This window comes from Platalea leucorodia (assembly GCF_965183815.1).
Source record: "Platalea leucorodia genome assembly, chromosome: Z".
NCBI classification, from domain to species: Eukaryota; Metazoa; Chordata; class Aves; order Pelecaniformes; family Threskiornithidae; genus Platalea; species Platalea leucorodia.
This window is the reverse complement of record NC_138858.1, coordinates 6,227,811-6,244,823: the sequence shown is the minus strand read 5'-3', so window position 1 is coordinate 6,244,823 and position 17,013 is coordinate 6,227,811. Positions and strand designations below refer to the sequence as shown.

The following is a 17,013-nucleotide window of genomic DNA, read 5'->3' as shown; positions in this document are numbered from 1 at the left end:
AAAGATATACCAGGGCAGCAAAAATGAGGGCTGACAAACAGAAAAACAATAATAAGTAATGTAGGTACTTATTTTCAAAGTGTGGAACAGAGCAATAAACCAAACCTCTTGTTCTGACCATACCCCAGGTCAAAACTCCTCTCTTTGGTCCTTCTGACCAGGAATTTGAAATTTCTGACCAGAAATTTGAAAGCAAAGTGCTTTCCCTGGGTAATAGAGGAACATCTGAGACAAACAGAGCTTCCTGGTATCACCGTATCAGTCCAGACCTGACAGCATCAGCCTTGTCCCAGGCACTTCCAAACAGCAAAACCTTGGCAGTTCTTCAGGCAATTTTTGTACATATAAAGAAATACAATACTCAACCCTTGCAGCCCATGTTCAAAACAAAGACCAATCACACACAGTGAACTTCAAGTTAGAACAAATGCCCATTAACTGATGTGAATCCAAGCAGGCTGAAAAAAGGGTGTATTGCTTCCATTGAGGGAATAAGGGGGAAAACGACCAACAAAAATGTGAATCAGAGGCCAACTATACCTGTTTTTTGCTTGTTCTGAGGAAGTATCAGACTTCTACCTCCTTTCCTCTGCTGACAGCATTTTACTCATACGCACTTTCTTCATACTGATTAACTTATCAATAATTTTTACTGCTGCTTAATATAATTTCTGATTTTAGCCTGCGATAATTATCTATTATTATATGCCTATTTGTAGTTCACAGCTATTTTCTTCTCCATATATATCCGTTGCGTCATACAGCTCTGAGGGATTTATCTCAAGAAAATGCAGTCCCCAGAGCAGCATTACAACCCTGGAAAACAGTGAAAATAATAACTCATAACAAAAGTTAGTAGCTACTATTGATGATGTTAAGCTTTATCCCATGTTACTGAAAGGAAAATTGAGGCTAGAATACTGTTTAATTGCCCCACAAATCAATGTGTGTAGGCACCTCAGATGCAGATGTACAGAGGTTTCCCTATCCCTCTCTTAATGTCCAACTAGAAACTTTCATTCACACAATCCTAAAGACAATCACATTTTGAGGGTATTACTGAAATGTAATCAATATTGCTAGTGATACTGTGCAATACTTCTTACTTGTTTCCATAAAACTTTTGTTTTCAGAGCCATTTAAAATATTTACAGCATCTGTCAGAGAAAATTCATGGTTATCCCTGTGATTGTCTTGAAGACTAAATTAAATCTTGCTGTCACCATACAGCACCCTTGGCTGGTTAGAAAAAATAACTGTAACAGCAATGATTTCATTTTAAAATGATGCTTCTGTTCCAGTGATTTCAATAGAAAATAATCTTAACATGCCTCTTTGTGCATTTTGACCTGCTGCGTCTTGGATTTTCTGATTTTTTTTTTTTTTTCTGTATTCTATTTTTTGTTAGAACTAGAGCTTTTCATAATGCAGTATTTCTTATGTGGAGAAAAGACAGGGATGTTTTTGCAACATTAACTTATATTGCAAACACTCTATTCTAATTTATATTTGCCGATTAACTCATAGTCTAGAATGCTATGACCCAGAACTGCTACACATGACTACTACTTCAGCCCTATGTGCAATCACAGCCCTAGTGAAGCTGCTTGCAATAACACAGCACTTATCTGTCACCCAGTGGGACCTTAGATTCCTGCATGTTTCACTTAAACCCAAACTCCGTACCACATTGTCCACTTACAAAAATGCAAACTCACATGTCTTCTTACAGCTCAGTCACCTAAAAAAAACCCCTTGATAGACTGCCCAAAGAGGAAGAATAAGATTCAATAATGAATGAAACCTCCTTGTCAGGACAAGAGGAAGCTGAGCATTTGCCAGTCATGCCCAACCTGTTCTTTAATGGCCTAAGAGCATCTTATGGTCAGAAAGATTCATAATGAGAGATCCCACTGGATCTGCAGGGTGAGTGACAGAGTAGTGGCTCTTGGGGGTGGCTGTGGAGGGGCAGCTGTGGAGGAGCTCCTCTGGAGGGGCTCCTCAGGGCACCCTGCAGCCCTGGGACTGGGAACAGAGGTGCAGCCACTGGTGGTACCGTTCAAATAGGCAGGTGGCTGTCGACAGCCGGTGCTCTCTGAGCATACAGCAGTAGCTCTGGGGTCTGCTGCCAATGCTGGAAGTTGCCCTTGGGTTTGGGCAGCTGCTGAGGAAGTTTGATACCTTACAGGGGAGGGCCAAGCACACAGCAGCAGGAGGGGACATGGGAGTCACAGCAGCAGTTACCACAGCACAGTGTGCTGAGGCCCGGCCTTTCCCCACAGGACTGGGTAGGGTTGCTGGGAGGTTGCGCAGCAATGGTCTCAACATTCCATGGAGCATGATTTGCAACACCAAATGGTGCTAATTATCTTGGTATAGATCCAGACAGAGCTGGGGAGGGCTCCGGCATTTGTTGGAGTGTGGCTGTCAGAGTGGGGAAAGCTGGAAGCTTGTGACTTCTGGCAACAGCCACAAGAGCAGCTGGCCCAACCTGCAAATTCAGAACAAATACCTTGCCCTGGTCACTGAGAAGAACAGACAGGGATTTATCAGAGCCAGCTGAGTTCAAAACTTGTGTCTTCAGAGAGGACAAAAGGAGTGTGATAGTTACTGGAGACACCTTCCACCTGGGGACGGAGGCCCAATCTTCTGACCTGCCCTGATGACATCTAGGGTGGTCTGGTGTTTGCCATGAGGCCAGGATCCAGGATGTTGCCAAGGCTTGTCCAGCCCTCAGACTATTACAGCTCTTCCATGTGGGCACTAACAGTACTGCTGGGTAACCCAAGGCATGTTAAGAGTGACTGCAGAGCTCTGGGGGCAGGGGTAAAGCATTGGGGCCTAGGTCATGTCTCCTCAGTCCTGCTACTGAGACTGAAGGACTCAAGCAGAAGTCAACTTATCTGACAGAACATTTGATTGTGTTGCTGGTGGTGTAATCAGACCATTCACTTCTGTGACCACAAGACATTCTCTGGTCATGCACAAAGTACTTCAGACACACGATAGTGAAACTAACAGAACAATACAAAGATAACAATAAAATAGCAAAGAAAATAACTCCTCCTTTTTCTTATTGACTGTGATTAGGCGTTGGAACAGACTGCCCAGGGAAGTGGTATAATCACAGTCCCTGGAAGTATTCACAAAACTTGTGGATGTGGTGCTTAGGGATATGGTTTAGAGGTGGACCAGGCAGTTAGGTTAACACGTTGGACTCGATGATCTCAGAGGTCCTTTCCAACCTTAACGATTCTATGATTCTATGTTTGTTTCTTCTGAACTAAAAGGTGCTGCCATGTTGCAACTGTAATCAGTGCTCCAAAGCTCCCTCAAAGCCTCTAGATCCAAAGCCATGTTGCAACAGCTCTTTAGTGATGGAAAGTAAAAGATACTATGGAGAAGCCTGTGAGAACTAGGTAGAACTTTTTGGATGAAGGTAATTGCTCAGGAGTCATTAACAGAGCAAAGCAATTAAGTGCCAGTACCAGTCATAGCAGCTGTAAGAGTGCCATGAGTTGTTCAGCAGCTTCATGAGACCTCATGAAGCAGAGAGCACAGATAAGAAGGTAGAAGCTTACATGGAACATATTTGAATCTTGTTTGAGGAAAAGAAATATTGTTCACAATAATCTGTGGTTAGGCATTATTACTCTGTGTGCAGCATGTTGCTATCTGTGATTTTGTATAAATACAAGGGGCTTACGGAATAGCATTATGCCTCAGGAATCACAACTGTTGCAAAGAGGAGGATATCTGTAATGGCTTCCTTAAGGCCTCACGGGACTTGTCTGTTGCAGCAATTTGAGACACAAAGAGCAATCAAGGCAGTAGCCTTGAGACTTCCCTTGAGGCTCCGCTGCATTACAGTTGGAAAACCTACAGACATTCCTGATCTCAGTCCTGAAGAAGAAGGTCCAAAATGTGACCCGTGTGAATCACCGTTGTTTGAGGAGAACCATACAATGCAGGGAAGAAAAAAGAAGTGACTGCATAGGATGGAAGAGAGAAGTCTTTCACACCTGATACCTGTCTCTTGGAGACATATTTACCATGGAGAATATACCAACTTATATCCATGGAAGATGTTCTGTGTCATTCATTTGGCTAGTGTGTCCTGTCATAGTTTTTATACATTGAATGCTGTGACAAGGATCAGGAATCCCTTTCAGGGAATTGGTTGCAGGATCACAAAGGGAGTTATTAAATGGCAGTGTGCATCCCAGCTGCAACTGCCGCCTTCTTTCCCTAGCTTTAGGTTCTGTGATGGTAAAATATTTTAATAAACTTAGAGACCACAGCAGCAAAGTTTGTATTTGTGTATAGCATTTGAAGGAATGCTTTCTCTACCTTAACTTCCAGACTCACCTGACAAGCTGGTGCTTGACCTGACTTCTTTACACCAAAGAAAGTAAGAGTGGTACCATGTGATTGTCCAAGGGATAATTTTTCTTCTGGAAAACAAATGGAATATCACCAGGATTCCAATAGTAATGTGACTTGCATTTCACTTCCTCCACCTAATATGCTAGAATTCATTCTTATTTACATCTGTATATCAGTCCCTGTAGGGCCTATGCAGGGCTCAGATTTTCTGTCATGGGCTATGTCTCAGGTTGTAGCCTGAGTGTAGAGTACAATTCAAGACAAATGCACGTATACAACAAGCTACAAATAAAGAACATGTGATATGCCTGGGTAGTATTTGGCAGAACAAGTCTGATCCACCTCTGTGAGAAGAGGAAGACTTTGCAAGGAAAATGTTTTTTGATAGAAGCATGAGAGAGTAGACCATGAATACAAACAATAACAGAAATCTCTGGAAAAGATACATTGGTGGGATAATTTTTTGGGGATGGGATGAATGAAAGCAGCAGTTTATTCTTGTCTTACACACACGGCACAACATACAAAACCAGCACAAATAACTTACAAAATCTCATACACCATGCTTCCTCTCGAATAGCTTCTATTGTTACAACACCATAACGAATCAGGTATTTAATTACGACAGATTTCCAGACATGGATAGTCTCCTGTTCAAGGAGTTATTTTTGTAAGCTACTTAGACAAACATCATTTTTTTACATGTTTAGTACAGTACAGTATCCATAACAGAGTTCAAAATATTCACAATGAGAATTGAATACTTTATAAAACAGCAGAATTTCTCATCTTGGTACAGGTCTACATCCGCTCCTGCCTTGTCTGGTTTACAGATGTGTTACAAGTCATCTTTACTCAACTTTCCAAGCTAAACATTGCTTTAAATGAAAAACAAAATTCTATTTACAGGGGGTTTTTTAGATCTAATAAAAATGTCTTTGCTTCCCTTTCCCATTCCTATCCCCTGCCCCTACCAACAACTGCCATTTAGCTGGTAGAAATATTAACCCTCAAGCTGCTATAGAAACTTGAAAAAAAAAAAAAATTGATGACAACTTGTTGGATACAAAATGAAAGATGGTCACAGCCCATCATTAATTCAAAGAGGTGGATTTTTTTTCTTCTAATGTCAGAATTTGTGTCCATTGAAGACATGACTCCTGTCATTTGATTTTTAGAGATAATCTACTACTTATGGGCCAATATACAAAACCTCGCTTTTTTTTAATTACAAGCTGTCCCACTTGCTTTCATGCAATCACTGTCAGTATAAAGTTCTTTCCTTGCTGGAAATTGTAACTCTGGTTGTATGGTACTGACTAAATCTCTTCCAGTCTCCATCAGATTAGTGTCTCCCCTTATCCATAGCCCCATTGATGTTGCTGGGTTGACTCACAAGGAGAGTTTTGCACTGTGACTGCACTTCTAACCCCACTGAAGCCTGTGGGCATCTTTCCTCTGACTTTGTGGCTTTAGGTTAGCTCTGCTTAAATGTAGTTGGCAAACTCTAGCCCTTAAGCAGTTAATCAGCTTTCTAAAGAAATAAGCAAAAAAGATTCCTCTTCTTTATACATAGAATAAGCAGGTTTTTTACATTGAGTATTATCATAAAAAGCATGTTTATGTTATTTTGAAAATGTATTTTTACAGAACTTTATAAACACTGTTATATCAAACACATTCTCAAAAACTGGAGAAAACACCGACACAAAACCTGAAAGAGCCTCAATAGAATTCTTCCAGTACTATTTGTCTACTTGCATATTTCATATTTCAGCATCCTTTACTGCAAACATAATTTGGCCATAGGACGACAGGTGAAGTCAACAACAAATCTCTAACAGTTTTGAATAGGACCTGGATCTGTTGTTTAATGAAAGTAATTTGACATCCAATGTATGGTTTTTTACCTGGCATGCCCGTTCTGTTACCTTTACTCACACTGAGCAATACCTTAATTCCCAAATAGTTCCTTTCACTTCAGTGGGATTACACATGATAAAATGATGTATGCAAAAATACTGAAAATGGTTTTCCACTTTTTAAATCCTTCTTATGTCAACAACTAACACCATAATATTATTTTTTATATATATTGTGATTGAAAATGATGTAAGAGTAGTATTTGCAAACAGTTCTGTATCAGAAATCAGTGTAAAAACTTTAGGAAATAATCTGCTTATAGTTGTGCTGTAGTTCTGACAGCCTAAAAATCTATCTGGTGTGACCAAGAGTAAATTTCACAGGTCTAAATGCTTTATTTATATACTTGTTTATGCTACACTTGATACCCTCCCAGCCTGGCACAGTTTAAGTTTAAACATACATGTGTCACACTAACATGAAATCAGGATGTTTTTTTTCCCTCACCACTACCAATTTTCAGTACAATTGGTAATGAACATTAATGCATATAATCTAAGTGAAATGCACTTTTCAAGTAGCTTGTCTAACATAATATTGGATAAATTATAATGTGAACTTGGTTTCCATCCTGCAAAAGTTTAAAAATGCATTAGACTTTATATGTTGGGAGTAGTCTTACTGAGTGTAATGGCATTACTCACAGTTCAGGAAGTTAAACAGCAGAACAAGGTTTTGTTCTCTGTCTCACTATTTTGTTTGTTCTTTAATGAAACAAAAAAGAAACAACTTTTCTTTAAGTATTACTGAATGGCTTAAAACATAATTGATGAAAGGTCATTGATTGTAACGTCCTATATGTTACCTCACCTCAATAGAAATGCTTTCCCATGGCTTGAAATGCTTAAAGTGTAATCCTTGCTAGAGGGAAAAAAGCAAGCCATATCTATCCCCAAATTCTAGCTATACTGTAACATGTGCAGTCACCCATAAAGGAGCCCTTTTAACAGAACAATGTATGTTAACTTACACAACAATCTGTAGATTGTATCTATTTCGGTCACTGTAATAAAACAAGTTACTTATATACATATTAAAAAATCCAAGTGTAAATAATTATACAGTATTTCCACACATAAAACAACCAGTTGCACATGATGTGATATGTAAAGCAAATTGCTGAAAATGTCTTCAGTCTTTGGGATGATCAAAGTATAAGTAACCAAAACTTACAAAGAATGATTGAATTTTCATAAAAGAAGGTTTTTGATGGAGAGGCAGAAGGAATTCCCCTCCTACTCACCCTCATTCCCCATGGCTTTTACAGACTCAGTCCCTTTCCCCAAAAAACCATAGGTGGTTTTTTTAGATCTAGCAATATATTTCAATGAGGTTATCATCTTATGTATAACAGTACTAATAAGGTTTCCAGTGACTTTTTCATAAAACATAGTCTGTTCTTATTTAAGTTTATAGTGCTTCAGAAGTTTCAGGGTATTTAAACTCCAGAAGAATATAAATCTGATCCAACTATGTTAAAGTCTAATGAAATAGAAATGTCTTTATTTACTGTGAAAATTTAGTTACCTTCTGTTCTGATAATTCAATCCAGTTTTTATTCCCTCACCCCCCAAAAAAGTCTTGTAGTTACAAGCCTGTAATTATACACAGCAAAGAAAGAAAACTGCTCCTTGCCTATGGAAATATATATAGTTTTTCAAGTTCCAGCCCCTCTCTAAGCTGCTAACCATCACACAACATATGCCATTTGGCAATTTGTCTCCTAGGATATTCACAAATTTCTTTCCAGTGCTCTCCACCTGTTCCTTCTGCTGAAGATCCCAAGGTTAACCGGCCAATGACCTCATTCTTTGACCCCCTATCTGAATCTAAAACCAAAAATTCGATGCTAATATCATCAAGGCCCTCACAAGGAATGTCAAAGACAAACAATTCATTGAACACTGCATTGGGGGTGCATTTCTTCACATGGGTTTTCTTTTTAGAAATTCTCTTCTTAGCATGGTACAGATTCACTTTGACATAAGGGTCTGCAATGAAAAGAAAGAACACAGATCAGCTATTGAACAGTGTTTTTTAGAAATTCCTTGATCTAGTTAATGGTAAATTTCATAACTTAACAACATAATTACAATAGGGAGATGTTTCAAGTTATTAAAGATGATTCATCTCATCCAATTTTTGTGTTTACATCTGAATTAGCCCCTTTAAGCTCCCTTTATGTTCACCAACGATGCATTCAAGATAGTCAGTGAGGTTTAGGGTGTGATTCATTTGATCAAATATAGGTGTCTCTTTCCTGAGATAAATCCTGCCCTGTAGTCCATTAATGCTAATAACATCTTTCCTGCATGCAAAAGTGCTATGAAAGTACACAAAATTCTAATGGACTCTGACAAATATGTATCACTACATATTTATGTGTAACAGAAATCTGCTTTTCACACATTCTACCAGTAGGGGATAATGATTAGTGCTAATAAGACTCATGCAAAGAAAAGCCTCAGAAACGAGAGAATAAGCTCATGCTGAGAGAATGGATGAATGGATGCGATTCATTTCTGTTGTGGTTCTACCAAAGTCAATTAGCTTGATTAAATTGCTCCTACCAATTTTTATTGAACAAATTTAACACTAAACTTTAAATGTAAGGGTACGTTTGTTGTTAGGATATGTACTTGACTTTACGTCTGTGCTGTACTACTATTGAAGAAGAGAAGGGAAAATGTCCATATTTTTAGCTGTCAAGCAACTTTGAGCATTTGCATTCCTTATAATTACTGAAATGTTGCAATAATCCTTTGCTATTGTCTTCAACAATGGCTATATTTCTTCCTTCAGAGGAATTCTAGAGAACTCTTTAAAAATTATCCCTTTTAAGTACCTTGGCATTTATTTCAGTGCAAATGTGGGCCTGTTTCCAAATTCTCATGTTGCATAGACGTAGTACAAAATCCTTTCTGTTGAACTCAAACAAGATAGTCTATGCAAACAATCAGCTAATAAACGTCAAGAATAGCTGAATACTTTTTTAACAAAGTAAAATCAAAACTGAACCATATTTAGAAATGCTATGCCAAAGTTATCAGACTAAAATGGTCGGATGATGAAAAGGTTTTTGTTTCCTTGAACTGACAACAGTTTAACAGGAGTAAGGTATGATAGAATACATCTTCACTTTCATGTTCTATCAACATAACAAACATTTTAAAAATAGGGTTTAATGTAATTAAAATGATCATAGGCTGAATATGAATATATGCCACACAAGCATTAAAAATATCAGGATCAATATCCATCAGTGGATTCACGCTGTTCATTTCTGTTTAAAGGACATTTTCTAACTGTTACTTCTGGCCAGCTACCAGATAAGGCTAAGATGTTCCTCTTGATTTTATTAGGTCTATCAGGAGACCTCAACACTAGTGATCAAGGAAACCAAGGAGGTTGTGGGAACGGAACAGCTTCTGAGTAAAAAAGTTCCCATCTTCCTAAGGTGATTGAGTTACGCAATTGTTTAGCTGACCCCACAGAAACACCATTTTGCCCTCTTCCTTGTCCAAGATTTATGTTGGGCTGAGGAGAACATCACAGAGGAAATAAGGACTGTTGTGAGTGCAGTATGTTACTGACACCCAAATACCTATTGAACCTGGCCTTGCTGATGAACAGCAAATAATGAAGAACTGTCTAAATGAACTAGGTGTCCAGGTGTAATATGGCTGCCTGTATCTCTTAGCAATGTTATATTCCTATTGCAGTTAGCTACGTTGTACTGAGGGAAGCAGAAAGAGCAAACAAAATTTATAGCTTTACTTATAAGGAGTACAGTAAACAAATGTGTACTTTGGATGTGTTATAGGGTCCAGGTGGCTGCTGAGACTAGGAGGTGTTTTGTTTTCAAGTTATTTTCCCACCTGAGTGAACCTCAGCCAGACTTGCTCTTTTGAGATCAGCTTGCCGTCATGCTGTCTTCATGAAACCTCCACTATCTGCTGTGACTTAGGGGTTGATTATTAAAAGTACATATGCTCTCTTATACTGGAGAAAACTGTTGGGGTCCATTTATATTCTTTCTCCTTATGATAGGTGAATAAAATTGAGATCAGAAGGAAGATTTTGATGGAATTCCACCATGTAAATGGGAGCTATCCGCAGCTTTGTTGTATTGGATCCATGATGGATTAACTTTCTAGGTAAATTGCAGTATTTCTTGGTATGAGAAGTAGAAAGACTGTATTATTGGCTGTAGTAATTATGATTCAGTGGTTCCCAAAACTCCTTCTTTTCAAAGAAATCCTGTGAAATGAAAGAGTATCAGCCCTATACAGAATCAACAGCAGATGTGCTACTGTTTGTATAGTCCTTTGTTGTGTACTGTTCTTTTTGTATGGTTGCTTTATCCTTAGTATATTGTACATTAAATTTTATTCTGTTGTTATGTAGCATTAATGTGCATCTACATGCAGTTCTAGTATTGGCTTCAAAGGAGGTTCCACTGAATGCAAAATGGCACAACAAGACCAGGAAAAGGGAGTGCAAAAACTGCTCCTTCTTAGTGCACCCCAAGTACAGGTCATGATAAAGTACGGGTGTTATGTTACAGCCTGCTTCCAGCACTGGCATAGTTCACCTTTTCACCTTCCCAAATAAATGTCAGTGCTCAGTGGGCCAAATTCAGCACAGATGTAACTGGTTGCTTTTCTTGGTGTTAAGCTGAAATAAACCATATGATGATCGCACTCAATACTGATCTTCTATAAATAAACTGGTTTTTGTCACAAATAAAAGCTTTTAGTATCTGCAAACAACATCCCATACTTATGGCAGATGGGTTCTGTTCAAGACAATCACAAAATTCACTGGTTTCCACTGCTAACAGATGTCGTGTTTTTTTAACGTGATTGAAGAACAAATTTGTAAAATACATACCCTGGAAAATAAAGCATTGACCTAAATATGAATAAAATTAGTAAACTGCAAATAATAGAGACAACATTTCTGCATTTATGGGTTATTTTTAGTCTTTGAAATGCCACCTTTCAGCTGTCTTCTGTCTGTTTTATATTTTTAGGGCATATTCATTAGTAAAACCATCACCTGATAATCCTGACACATCAGATTTAGGTAGATGCCTGGCTTTTAAAACAACCACAGTGAGCGTGTTTGTGGTAGACTGATAACAGAGAGAGATCAGCAATTCTCCACGCCCAGATGATTTCTGAGGAAATGAAAGAAAAAAAAAAAAAACAAAGAAGACTGTTTATAAACAATTACATTGACCAAGATTTAAACAAGAATTAACAAGATTTATGAAATGTCATATAACTGTATGTTCTGAAATGGTGTAAAAGGATAAAACTTAAAGCTGTGCTGCTTTACAAAGCAAAAATAATTTCCCTCTACTGTAGTTATATATCTCTTCTTATGGTTAGTTAGTAGACTGCACAAAAATAAATAATAAATAGGTGAAAATATAGGTTGACATGACATCATTAACTTCAGAAATTAGAAATTAAATCCTATATCCTGAGAAAAAAATCTCAGTGAACAAAAAAAGATCTTAAACAAAACAAAATTCTGTAAAGATATATTGAAAAAAAAATTAATAAAGATAAACAAAAAAAATCTTCAGTAAAATGCTTTTAGACAGGAAGGATTCAAACAGTTAGTGAATTCTCATTCCTGACGCTTTCAAAAGTAGTATAATACACATAAAATACAGAAATAAATATGAGATCAAAGACTGTCTCTATGATTATTAGATTTGAATTTGCAGGAGCAGTTTATTTCACAGAAAGGAGGAAGGCAAGGGAAACAAGCAAAAATAATTTCCTTATATACCAGAAAACCCAATAAGTTATCAACAAAATATCAGTGACACAATTATAGTTGTAATATAACGATAGAATTGCAAAATAACAGTATTAGTTATAGGTATGTTGTCTGGTAGACACTTATTTGATTTGGCAGCATGCTTGCTCTTTGAAAACAATCAAATTGAAAGTCAATACACATTCCACTTCCTTAGTAGAGATTAAGAGATGTGTGTGTGATGCATGTGCATTTCTGTGGTTCAGCTGTGATGGTTGCAAATGATCTTTACATTCTGAAATGAAACAAAATGGTATGAAATATTTTTAGCCCACTTTAGTGAAGTCAGTATGTTTCACCATAGACTTCAGTAAGGCTTTGGCTTCTCCCTCGTTCTTACTGTCCTTAGTAGAGCTGCAGCCTGTGTCACAATTCTTGAGTAGTAGAAGGCGGTAACAGCACTGAAGTGCAAGAAAATACTACTGCATCAACAATACAGTCTCCAACAGGTTCCATTTCCTTAACTAAAGACTACCTGCATTCTTTAAGAATCTGCTATAAAACCCATGGAGTTGAAATGAAAGATTTACATTGACTTCAATAAGCTTTAAGAAAGAATTATTTCAAACAGAAAAAGGAAGGGAGGAGAAAGGGAATAATTTAGAAATCTTTACATTCTTTCCTTGTGTGTAAATCAATGTGGATTGAGGCCGCTTGACCTAATGTAAATGGGTCCACTCAAACCTGCTAGGCCAGCTGAATAAGCAAGTAGAGTTTAGGACGTTAGCAATTTCTTGCAACATGCTCATTGTAATGCTCTTTTATTACATTTGTGTAATTGCTTCCTCATACTGCCATTATGAAAGCATCTCAATGACTTGCATGATGAACTTGTTCCCTTTTCTTTCCAAGATGCTAGCAGCATTACACAAGAAACATAGCTAACACTAGCACAACACATTTAAAGTTTAAATAAAAAAAATATGTTACCCTAACATTTCTTTTGATGATCTCTCTGTCCATTAGCAGCCTTCCTTCTGACAGTTCAATTCCTGTGAGGGGAATGAGGACTTCTCCAATGACATCATCTCTGGAAAACCTGTCAAAGCTCAAGATCATAAAGTGAAGTGTTAAGTCTTGAATTTGGCTATAGGGGATCCCATAAAACGTGAAGGTCTCATCGAAAGCTGGATCTAAGGTTTTCCTCAGCACTCTGGTTTTCACCTTGTGCTTTTTCTCAGGCAGGATTGTCATTTTGATGTAAGGATCAGAAGTCATTGACTGTTCATCCATTGCTGGCAGTCCACGTGCTTCTTTGATGTTCACTACAAATGCTTTTTTCTCAAAGTTGTATTCTAAGGAGAAAAAGAGAGTTCCTAGCTTGTCCTGTTTATCTTCAGATGACAGGGAAGTGATGGATTTTAAACTATCAGGGGATACTGAATCTTTCTTCCTTTCTGCAAAGTGCTTAGGAGACAAATTTTCAAGATCTGGAGAGCTCTGGATTTTAGGGGTTGTTTTGGGGAAGTTGCCATTTAGATCTCTCTTCTCCAGGTCAAGATGGAGAGAATTCTTTGGCATCGCTGATTTGTTCTTTGCTTCATTTTTATCATCTGCTCCAAATTTCTTCTTACTGTTGAGATTCTCAGGGTAAATATCAACCCCCTTCAGAACATGGACAAACTTATATGGAGGGGTCTTATTGGATTTGGAAGATTTACGTTGGCAGCAGATCCAAGCAAAAAGGGAGACAGAGAAGACAAGACCAAATGCACTAAAGATCCCAACCACTGTAGGAATTTCATCTGCAAATCAAATAAATAGCAACAAGCACATAAGCAGCAATGCCTTTGACTCTGTGTGATATTTAATACAGTAATAATTTAGTAAAACAAACTGATAGGGGATGGTAATAGCAGCAGGATCGACAGACTGAAAGTGCTTTGCATTGTACATATTGCTCGCCACCTGCAGGCATGAATGTGTAGTCCCATACTAAGGCACACTTGTTATGTTAGTATTTTTCCATACACAAGAGTGTTTGGGAGGAAAATACTATTCCCATCCTAATAGTAATAATCATTAGTAATTGCTCGACTATCTCAACCATCTGTGTGTAGTTTCTGAGTTTATATGTCTGTGAGTAATACCAGCTCTGAGAAGGTTTTATCTTTGAGTTCATGAAGCTTTGTTAGTTAGTAAAAACAGATTCTGAAATATCCATTACTTATAGCTACATCATCTGCTTTTCACACTCTTTCCTAGAATACTTCGAACATTCAATTAACTCATATTTTATGGTCTGATCCCGTAATTGCCTGGAGGTATCTCTTGAACTAACGGAGTTTAATTGGAGGTTATGACACTCAACAGTTTCAATGGGATTTTCAATACTTTGCAGGACAATTCTATCAAGAAAATTTAGAATAATTATATACCAAGTGTCTTTTCCAGATGGATGTGACATTGGACAGTCACATGTGAGTCCAAAGCTGAAAAAAATATTAAGTATGTCATTGATAACCCCTAAGGTTTGCATTTAAGACACTATGAATCAAAGCTATGGGGAGTTTACAGCATGGGTCACTACTTTTTAGGAGTATACAAGAAAAACATTAAAACATAATCATAATTCTCTTCTACCTTAATACGAATCCTATACTTGAACTGAATAAAGACAAAACTGAGCAAGTGTTACAACCTCAGTTGTTGCAATAGTAACAATAGTTACATATAGAGTATCATTAGCGCTTCAAAGCATGCATCGAAGGGGTAAATGAGCACAACTAATTGGAAATCCAATTTTGCCCATAAGTAACATTACTAAGTGAGTTTAAACCTCCCCCAATGTAGCAATCAGAGCTTAATCTTTATTCCCTGCAACAGTGGAAGACCAGTAGAATATTAATGGAATGACATTGTTTATGCATAAAGGTAATTGTGTAACAGTTCTGGTTCTCTCATAAATGACTAGCAGATTGTTCTGGATGAGAAAAGCAAAACTATCGCCCTCTATGTATTACTAAATCAGCTTCACCCAGGTAAGAGCTGGACAGATAGATGTGCTGCCACTGTACCTTTGCTTTTTTAGTGGGATGATTAAAAAAAATCTACAACAATACTATGAGAGCAACATAGGACATAATATTCCAGCACAGAAAGGATCGGGCCTGGCTAGTAATTTCTTCTGACAATATTCATGTCACTTTCCCTTCACCTACAAGCTGTATCAGTCTACATACTTCATTGTAAGAACGTAATGAAATGACTGAAAATTATATACATAACCAAAAAGTATTTTCTCTAAGTTAAGCACGTGGCTCTGAGTTTCAAGAATTCCCTGAGCTGCATAGATTTAAATATACATGGTATAAAGGTAGAAAGCAAGAAGTAACTGAAAACTAATCAGAATACTTTAGTAGCTTTTAAGAATGATTTGCACATTTACAATACTTGTTCATGAGATGACAGACTTTCTATAGTAATGGATATTATGCTATATTTTAATTCTACAACTACTGAAAGGAGTGGTAGAATCAATCTGATGTTTAAAATATTAATTATGTTTCTTAAATAAGTAATCAGATAAGCATGATGTCACAAGTGTGGTTAGAAATATCAAGTGGGTGGGATAGGAAAGAAGATGAAATGGTAGCTAAAATGGTTTTATGCTTACAACTAATTATGTTGCAACCTGAATTTCTTTCTGTTGTCATAATGTAAATCAAGTGGTTAACATTCAAGGCAATGTATTAATAGGAAACCACCTATTGATTCTGGGAGAAGTTATAATTTTGGTTACATGATATAAATCTGGAGTCACTTCACTTAAGTCAATGGAACGATCCTTGAATTAAACCACAGCTAAAGCAAATATAATGTAGGCTACAGTCAATATTTGTAAAACAGAGTTCAGAAACATTTCTACTTAGTGCTTTTCTGAGTAAAGCTATTTATGTATCTATTTTATAAGTGCACATATATGACTGTTTCTGAAACTTCTGGTATCACAGCTAACCACCCTACATCCAGTGCATAGACATGATAAAACTGAAAAGTTAATTGTTATCATTGCTATTCTCAGTGAACCCAGATTGATCAAGATGCAGCTGTTTAGCTAAAAACACTGGGATCCTCTATTTTCATCTTCCTAGCAATGTCCTTTACAAGACTACGTTTCACTTTAACTAACGCTTAACAAGTCTTTCTCTACAACAAGAAAAAAGGAATGACAATTATTCCAAGAACAGCTTGAACAAAGATTTTCTCTGTGGCACGGGATGCATATACATCATTTAACTCTGAAGCCACACTACTTTAACCAAGACAGAGAAAACAAGCCCAAACCTCTCTCCTATGAAAATGCACCTACACAAACCTCTTAATCTCTCCCGTTGCTTTACCGGGGGGAACGGTTAGGGAGGAAGGAAGCGAAAGAAGGGAAAGAAACCAAATTCACACAACTTCTGAGATCGAAGAGAACTGGGGGAAATCAGGTTCCTACAACAAGCTGCGTGCTGGGAGGCGCAGGGTGGCTCAGCAGAGGCTGCCTGCCTGCACTCCTCCCGGGAAGGGGAGAAGCCCCCAGCCCCGAGAGCGGGGAGTTGGGGCCGGGACGCGCTTACCGAACTGCTGTCGGCTGGCCGCGATCGGAGCCATGTTGGCGGCGGTGCTGGAGTCGCTGTCCGCGGTGCTGGAGCCTCTGTCCGCGGTGCTGGAGCCGCCGTCCGGGGCGCGGGAGCCGCCTCCCCGGGTACCGAGCGACCTGCCCTGGGCACCGAACGCGCTCCCCTGCTGTCCCCCGGCTCTCCGCTCTCACAGCGCCCGGGCAGACGTCTTTTCCAGCGTGTTTTTTTTGTTTTTTTTTTTTTTTTTAAAGAAAACAACAACAACAAAAAAACCAAAACGTGGAGACACGAGTGGTGGGGA

General features: G+C 38.1%; 1 protein-coding gene across 1 annotated transcript; it reads right to left on the bottom strand.

The window, feature by feature from the left end:
- Positions 1–7,992: 7,992 nt before the first annotated feature.
- SYT4 (synaptotagmin 4) lies at positions 7,993–16,743 on the bottom strand (the record flags this gene model as incomplete). Its single annotated transcript, XM_082337603.1, has 4 exons — positions 7,993–8,300; positions 11,371–11,491; positions 13,075–13,889; positions 16,710–16,743. 4 exons carry the CDS (start codon positions 16,741–16,743, stop codon positions 7,993–7,995), a joined length of 1,278 nt encoding a protein of 425 aa, XP_082193729.1.
- Between the last annotated feature and the right edge of the window lie 270 nt (positions 16,744–17,013).